We start from the raw sequence: 7,731 nt of genomic DNA, 5'->3' as shown, positions 1-7,731 counted from the left end.
CGCGAATTTGATATATGCGATACTCGGAAACAAAGTGGGAAGAACGAAGCTCTGACTCTGAAACAAAAAAAAGATGTTAGATATAAAATAAATGTTGAAGCATCTTTCTTCCGAGAATGACGCGTGCTATTTAAGTGCAATACAAAAAATTAAATTTTTCACACTCAATAGAACAAGCTATTCATTGATGAAAGATGCGAACCGTAAAAATGCTCTTGTTGAGAAAAATGTACGATGCAAGCTTCCACTTTCATCCATTAATTGTTACGCAGATAGAAATAAATATATAATTTTACGTAACACGAGAGCGCCGTTTTCTCTCTTTTTTTTTTTCATCGTACTGGATGGCGCATGTGATTACTTCGGGAGAAAACAATTGTTTTGTTTAAAATTGCCGCCCGGCCGCAGTCAGGTAGAAGAACAGCGTGGGAGCCGTGACGCATAACGCGATTGGTATGAAATCGTAGTCATCCCCTCTTCTACCGGCGTGGTTACGACAAGGCCGTTCTGAATCCGCCGCTCCCCAACACGCTTCCCGACGGCCCTCCGTAAGCTAGGCAGCATACCGTCGGTGCAACTCGTCCGTGCTGCATGACGACGAGGTCAAAGGATTGATGCGCTGACAACCACGCATCCGGATCGTCTGGTGTGCTCAACATTCACCAAGCAGCTCTAGATCTTCCCGATTTGACTGCCACGATCAGCACGACGAGCACGATGTCGGCGATCTTCGACATCGAACTGCAGGACGCGGGCCTATTGCAGAGGGACGAGACATCGGAGGACGACTCTTCGGACGTCATTGAGATCGGCGCGGTAAAGATCCTTTATCCAAGATTTTTTTTCCGTGCGCGACACTCCCGATACAATTTCTCTGCATGTGTTAAACGCGCTCACTGGAGCGCACGTGAATGCATCTAACGTTGCATCTGTTTCCTTTCGTAGGAGGAATGCGACGCCGTGCTGGATGTGAATGAGATCGTAAAGTGAGTAAATCTGCGCGCGTGTTTCGCACGCGGTCGCCTCTGGGCTCTCACGCGTAGATATGCTGACGAATTTTTTTCTTTGTGCTTTTTTAGCTCGTACTGTGGCTCGGACGCGGTGGAAACAGTGGCGATATGCGAGCACAATGTCAATCGCGATTGCGGAAGGCTCGGGCCGCAGGATTTCGAGTTGTGCAAAGTGATCGGGAAAGGTGGCTACGGCAAGGTTTTTCAAGTGCGCAAAAAAACCGGAAACGACAGGGGCACGCTCTTTGCTATGAAGGTACTGAAATTGTTTATGCATTATCTCTCGTCTTGAAATATAACGCTTGTCAAGCGAGCAGATTGTAACCGGTTCTCGCTTTCGAGAAAAGATAATTGCAATCGTATTAAAAATTTAAGAACGTTCAACCGCTCTGTATTGCATGCTATTGTGCAAAGTTATTCTTATTTTTTCATTTCTAATAATATGAAACAATTTTACGAATATAAAAACTTCTAGAAATTTGTAAGATTTATACACGTATCTTAACAATTTCATTATTTCCGCTGCGAGTTTTCTACATATTTTTCAATCATTAAAATAGGCCTGGTGTTTGCAACTTTATCTCTAAAATAATTGTATCAATAATCTTAATCCTTAATATGCTGCTTTAATGTTATTATATTCACGTTGTGTGAGTCATCAATGACAAATTTATTCTATATTCATATAAGATAATATTTAAAAGAATAAGAAATATTATTATGTCGTATGATCATATATTATTCGTAACCAGTGTGATAACTACATTGTGCACATTAATTATGTGTGAATATTATTGATATTGTGTTTATTGTATCTTTTCTTCATAATGAAAATACGAAACAGTCTAGGGAAAATTCAGATGAGTCATCGTGAACCACGTGGCGCGGAATATATATATTAGTCGACATTTTTTATATTACCTTCTATTTCATATGGGATAGTATTCATAATTCTCTTTTTTATTTATCTAAAATTATATCCTTTTGTGCTCTTTAAAACAGGTATTACGCAAGGCATCGATTATAAGAAATCAGAAAGATACAGCTCACACTAAAGCTGAAAGAAACATTTTGGAGTCTGTAAAGGTTGGTTATATTTTCATCCTCTGACAAAAAGAAAAATTTAATTACAACGCTTTCCATTTAACTATACACAATTCATAATCTTTCAAGCACAGAAATTTATAGAGAAAAATGTTTGTAACTTTTAATACTTTTTAGACAAGTTTTAATAAAAATTAATTCTCTTCCAGTAAGCCAAATGTTAACAAATTGATAGCAAATTTGCTGTCAATCTGCCAACATTGTTAACATTTAGCTGTTTGGACTGTTAATATTTCTCTTTTTAATGATGTATGCATGTAAAGTAACAATTATATAATGCAATGTAATTTGCAATCTATAATAACTGTGATGTATTTATGCTTCTATGCAGCATCCGTTTATCGTGGATCTCAAATATGCTTTTCAAACTGGTCATAAATTATACCTGATATTGGAATATATGTGTGGGGGGGAGCTATTTCGACATTTAAATGATGAAGGAATATTTTTGGAAGACACTGCCCGGTATGTAAATCATGAAAATTTTAAATTACATTTTACAAACCTTTAGAACAGCATTTAATATTACATGTTATTTGCTTCACAGCTTTTACTTGTGCGAAATCATATTGGCTCTGGAGCATCTCCATTTGCAAGGAATTATATACAGGTATCATATATTTCTTTCAAATTCTGCAGTCTTTAAAGAGTGAAAATATGATTTAACCTGCAACATAATAAAAAATATATATATATTTATTAAATATATATGTATATATTCCGAATTTATCATGTTTGTAATGAATTATTGCAGAGATTTGAAACCAGAAAATATTCTATTGGACGCAGAGGGACATATTAAGTTGACTGATTTTGGATTGTGTAAAGAGCATATACAAGAGGGTGCCGTCACACATACATTTTGCGGAACTATCGAATACATGTAAGCTTCATAGCGAATAACTTGAAAATTGTATAATTACGATGTCTGTTAACTATTACATTTTTTTTCCACTCAAGGGCACCTGAGATTCTGACGAGAAGTGGACATGGAAAAGCAGTGGATTGGTGGAGTTTAGGCAGTTTAATGTACGACATGCTCACAGGAGCTGTATGTATTGTCTCTACATATAAACTGACAGTAAAAAAGTATTGCATATTCTTACATATTACTATTTATTGTTACTAAATTTTCAGCCGCCATTTACCTCGGACAATAGGAAGAAGACCATTGACAAGATTCTACGTGGCAAGCTAATTCTACCGCAATATCTGACACCTGACGCTAGAGATCTTGTTCGAAAACTGTTGAAGGTTGGTGTTCACAAACTAATACTCGATAAAAGAAGTGCTATATTTTGAAAAGTTTTGGATATTGTCGTTAGACAATAAAGTGTAGATAATATTTTTCTTGTCTTTAAAACTGTATAATTACCTTCCATAGAGACAAGTTGCGCAAAGATTGGGATCTGGCCCACTGGATGGCGAGCAAGTAAAAATACATAGATTTTTCAAACATATCATTTGGGAAGACGTTATATCTCGGAAGTTAGAACCTCCTTTTAGACCAAAGTTGACTAGCGAAGACGACGTTTCGCAGTTTGATAAGAAATTTACCGCTTCCGCACCGATAGATTCGCCAGTGGAATACACCTTAAGCGAATCAGCTAATAGAGTATTTCAGGTGAGTTCTTGTTTATCTTATTTATGATATTTTTAGCATTCCTGAAACAAAAAAATCTATCGCATATGCACATCCAATTGTTTTGCAATAATGTGAATTTTTCTCAGGGATTTACATATATAGCACCAAGCATATTGGAAGATGTGTACACGCAACAATCGTACCTAACCGCCATGTCGCCACCACAAGTGATAAGAGCCAGAAGTCCTCGTAAAGCTATGCGTGGTTTTTCGCCCCGAACAACCCATTTCCATCTCCATAATACACATCTACAAACTCACAGGTTAGTGCAAGCTTTTAGTTTTGGTTGCATTTCTCTTTTTGTAGATAGGACTACCTCAGATAGCCAAATGTTAGCAATTGGTTGATAACATTTTGCTTACTAGATATAAAATCATAAAATTTTCAAACAGATGTTAATTTTTCAATGAATTTTTAGACACAATGGGGTTAGTCACGGCAACATTGAAGATGCAGAGATGATTGAGATAGGCTAACCATTACTATTGGACTAGTAGATAGATTTTTGTCTAACTGCTGGATATTCATGATTTTTCTCAGGGAGGGATTTTATAATTTAGGGGAAATAGTTAGATAGGGAGTGGATGCCAATGTCCACATGATTACTTTATTGGATATCCAGCAGTTACATTTAGCTAATCTTTTTTTTTTCCTCTTTTTTTTTTTACGTATTGCGTGTAAAAATATTGATTGATACTATACATGGTATAACGGCGACGCAGCAGTTACCTGGTAGCGCCTAGAATTGCAGCTTGAACAATTAGATTCGAAAGCAATCTACAAGAAAGTATATATTATTTCCACGTAATTATATAATATAATATACAGATGATTTCGGTATTCTACGTAACAGTTTTATCGATTTTTATAAAGACGGGATTTTTGCTAATGGAGCAGCCACATTGTTGCCCATGTAACGACATTGTAATTTGTATCACGGTGTAAGATAAGCTTTTGAAAAATTTGGAAATGCTCGGGCGCAATGCTCGAGACGTAAGAGAAAGTTAAGTAATCATTAGAAGCTAAAAAAAAAAGACTTAATCTTGATAATATTTTTACATCTGAAGATTTATATACGTCATGACATATACGTCTGTAATAATATAAAATTATTTTGTATCCGGTCACGAGGGAAAACACTTATCAACACAATTAATTACTCCCCGAACGAGGAAAGTTTCGAGAAATGCTACCGCAACCGCTCCGCCGCTCAAAATTCGTTCCATATACCATTGTCTATTTAGGAGAAAATATTTTCAGCAGTAATAACGTTTCCATGGCAATAACGTAAGGAGTAGTTCGCCTAAGTAATAATCGTAGAGATGAAGTATATGACACTACAATGGAATTGCATTTAAACGATGAAAGTTCCTATGCATTGCAAATTTGTTTACATAGTTTGTTCTCCGCAGCAAAACAGCATTCTGTTGAACAATCATGCATATCGATATTCTGGAGTGAGAAGGATCGTCTTTTTGCGACTTGAAAATGCGGAAGGCAGGAATTATTATTATATATATATATATATGTAGACGTAGAGAGTCGTGTCTCCCAAGTGTATTAACTTCGAGTCGCCGATCGTTCTCACTGCGAGATGTTGAGAGAAATCTAGTTCAGTTTATATTTAAACAAAACGAATAAGCTTATTTTGAGATAATTGTTTTTTTTTTCTTTTTTTTTCTTTTTTTTTTTCTTTTTTTTTAGCTTATATTTTATACTCTACTGTACTTTATATACAAATATACCACCAAAATGATAAAGGCAATTTTTCGAGTCAAGAGAGTAGTTTGCAGTTTTTATCGTAATCATAATTTAATTTTCTTAATGTTTTTTTACTGAGAAGTATTTTTGTTACGCTGAATTAAGTCGAGAAGTCAAAATATTTACGGTGTAAGAGACGATAACAAGTTACCATGGTAACAATGTTACTGCGAAACATTGAATTTCCATCCGAATGAGTATTTTCATACTTGTTCCTGTGTTACGTGTAGAATGTATATCTCATTGTGTACATATATGTAATATTAATTTTATTCACAGAACGCAGTAGGAGAAAAAAAAAATAGGCATAAAAATACATAAGCGAAGGGCGACCCGCGTTGCGCGTCGCCCGCGAAAGCTCCAAACTACCCAAGTGTTCAATAGGCCACGCTAGCCGGCAAATATAATCTTTTAATTATTTATAATGATAACATATAATATAGTCGAGATGCGAAACGTTGCCCGGCATCTCTCTTAAATATTTTTGTCCGTACGGGAAACATTCTCTCGTAGACAGGTTGCGCTCCGACTGTGTCTGCATAAGTGCGTATAATACACATTACGAAATCATGTTACTCGCAACTGTATTGTATTATAGGAGAAGTGTGTACTCAGAGACGACGACGAGAAACAATTTCCAAATCGGTCTCCCCCTCACCCCCCCTCGTTCCTTCCGCCCCCCCCCCCCCCCCCGTGTGTATCCGAAAAAAGAAAAGTGTGTATTTTAAATGTTAAATCGGGAATGTGCCTACAGAGTTGTCAAGACGCTATTCGAAGATATACCTGTATATTACGTGTGTGCTCGATAATACTAAACTGAAATTTATTACGTAACCGTGGAAAGAGCTAACCAGTTATATTCTAAGTTACCCCACTGTCCGATTTTTGATAAATACCAAAACCGCTATACGAACTGTTACCTAAGATTCGCTTTAAATTAAAGCGTGCCAGAAAAGGGAAGGAAAAAAAAAAAAAAAAACGCTACTAGACGTCACTGCCTCGTACAACGCGCGTGTTGTCGCCTCTTCGGGATTCAGGTGTGACGAGACTCGTTTACGAAGTCCAGGGCATTTGCAAGCGAGAGACCGAGGGATGCGTCCGAAAGCATCGTGGCATGAGGGAACTTTGTAGATAGATTCTCAGAAACTTCATTCGACGTGTTCTCGAGGGAACCTTCACGCCGATGCGAATCGTTTCGATTTCTATTGTTAGGAAGAGATTAGTTGTCTTTGTTATTACTTTAATCATTAAGGTAGTCGAATTTCCCGCTGCGCCTCATCGTGCGTCGGTCTCATGCTCATTTCTAATGCGTTAGCCAAGTTCAATGTTAATTAAATTATATATATGTATGGTTTTTTGCAATAAATGTTGTGACTTTTGCGATATAAGTTCTGCCGCGCACGGATATGTTATTGCGCGTTCTTTCGTTCGAATTGCTGCTGAATTGTTTAGTACAAAGGTGTACGCAGTCGATGTAACGACGAGAGCTGGCATTGTCGCGCGTTGGATCGGCCCGCCGCGATCTTCACCCCAGCTCTATTTCGATAGGATGTAAATTAAACAGCTCGACGATTTATAGTCTCGCGTCGCGGTGCACAAGTGAAAGTGTGCGCCTTTATTTACAGAGTACGAATATATTGTAATCATTAAAGGGCCGGAGAAAAATATCATCGAACAATGTAACGAAGTCTAGCCATTAGACGGAAAAGTGATAAATGATTTATGCTTCCATTCAAGATTTAAATGTAGATTCGAATTAACTTATCAATGCTATGGTTTGTAATCCTCCTATAAATCGCATTTATAAACAAATAAACGATTTGTCACATACCTTTGTTATACGTGCCGCTTCATTTCTTTCACCTTTGTGCGCAATAAATCAAGCATAAAGCTTGATCGGCATCCGCTTTTAATTCAATGCGACGTGTGAGTGAATAATTAAGTATCCAATTTAAAGGCGAAACCAATCTGAAACCATCAAAGTTATCATTTCTACGTTTCCAGATCACAATTATCACGTCACACAAGAATTATTCACCGCAGCAGCTTCACGACATCAGAAAAGAAAAAGAAACTCGACGAAAGAAGGAAGAAAAGTCTGAAAGAATTGAATATTTTTTTAAACTATTATGTTTAAGATTTCGAAGATTTTTTGCTGAAAAGAGTGTAATGAAATGTAATGATAAACGAATAGAGTGCCAAAATTGAGAT

At 36.8% G+C, this 7,731-nt stretch overlaps 2 protein-coding genes across 3 annotated transcripts in view; one reads left to right on the top strand and one right to left on the bottom strand.

The window, feature by feature from the left end:
* The first annotated feature begins 255 nt into the window (after window positions 1-255).
* Window positions 256-7,350, top strand: LOC105677430 (ribosomal protein S6 kinase beta-1-like). Its single transcript, XM_012376039.2, has 12 exons — window positions 256-816; window positions 946-986; window positions 1,080-1,266; window positions 2,013-2,096; window positions 2,446-2,579; window positions 2,662-2,724; window positions 2,869-2,997; window positions 3,075-3,165; window positions 3,252-3,368; window positions 3,499-3,738; window positions 3,846-4,021; window positions 4,178-7,350. Exons 1-12 carry the CDS (start codon window positions 718-720, stop codon window positions 4,233-4,235), a joined length of 1,419 nt encoding a protein of 472 aa, XP_012231462.1. The 5' UTR covers window positions 256-717; the 3' UTR covers window positions 4,236-7,350.
* The window catches only part of rdgB (retinal degeneration B), a 37,080-nt gene continuing 32,028 nt past the window's right edge, over window positions 2,680-7,731 (bottom strand). Inside the window, exons 21-22 of one of the 2 annotated variants that reach the window (XM_067348811.1) lie at window positions 7,352-7,488; window positions 2,680-2,781 (exon numbers count right to left, since the gene is read on the bottom strand). In XM_067348811.1, the coding sequence (XP_067204912.1) occupies window positions 7,380-7,488 (109 nt within the window). In that variant the 3' untranslated portion in view covers window positions 2,680-2,781; window positions 7,352-7,379. Of the gene's footprint in view, window positions 2,782-5,416; window positions 7,489-7,731 lie in introns of those variants that run through there. The other variant, XM_012376030.2, reaches the window with a different exon arrangement.

The sequence above is a fragment of the Linepithema humile genome, chromosome 2 (genome assembly GCF_040581485.1).
Source record: "Linepithema humile isolate Giens D197 chromosome 2, Lhum_UNIL_v1.0, whole genome shotgun sequence".
In the NCBI taxonomy this organism is placed as follows: domain Eukaryota; kingdom Metazoa; phylum Arthropoda; class Insecta; order Hymenoptera; family Formicidae; genus Linepithema; species Linepithema humile.
Note: the sequence above shows the minus strand (reverse complement) of the source record. Positions and strands in the feature narration are given on the sequence as shown.

Bases quoted from the DNA above. Each gene is read 5' to 3' on its own strand.
- LOC105677430 (XM_012376039.2), top strand. From the start codon at position 718: ATGTCGGCGATCTTCGACATCGAACTGCAGGACGCGGGCCTATTGCAG. The intron at 987-1,079 runs GTGAGTAAATCT...GTGCTTTTTTAG, and splicing joins GATGTGAATGAGATCGTAAA to CTCGTACTGTGGCTCGGACG. The intron at 2,580-2,661 runs GTATGTAAATCA...TTTGCTTCACAG, and splicing joins TTTTTGGAAGACACTGCCCG to CTTTTACTTGTGCGAAATCA.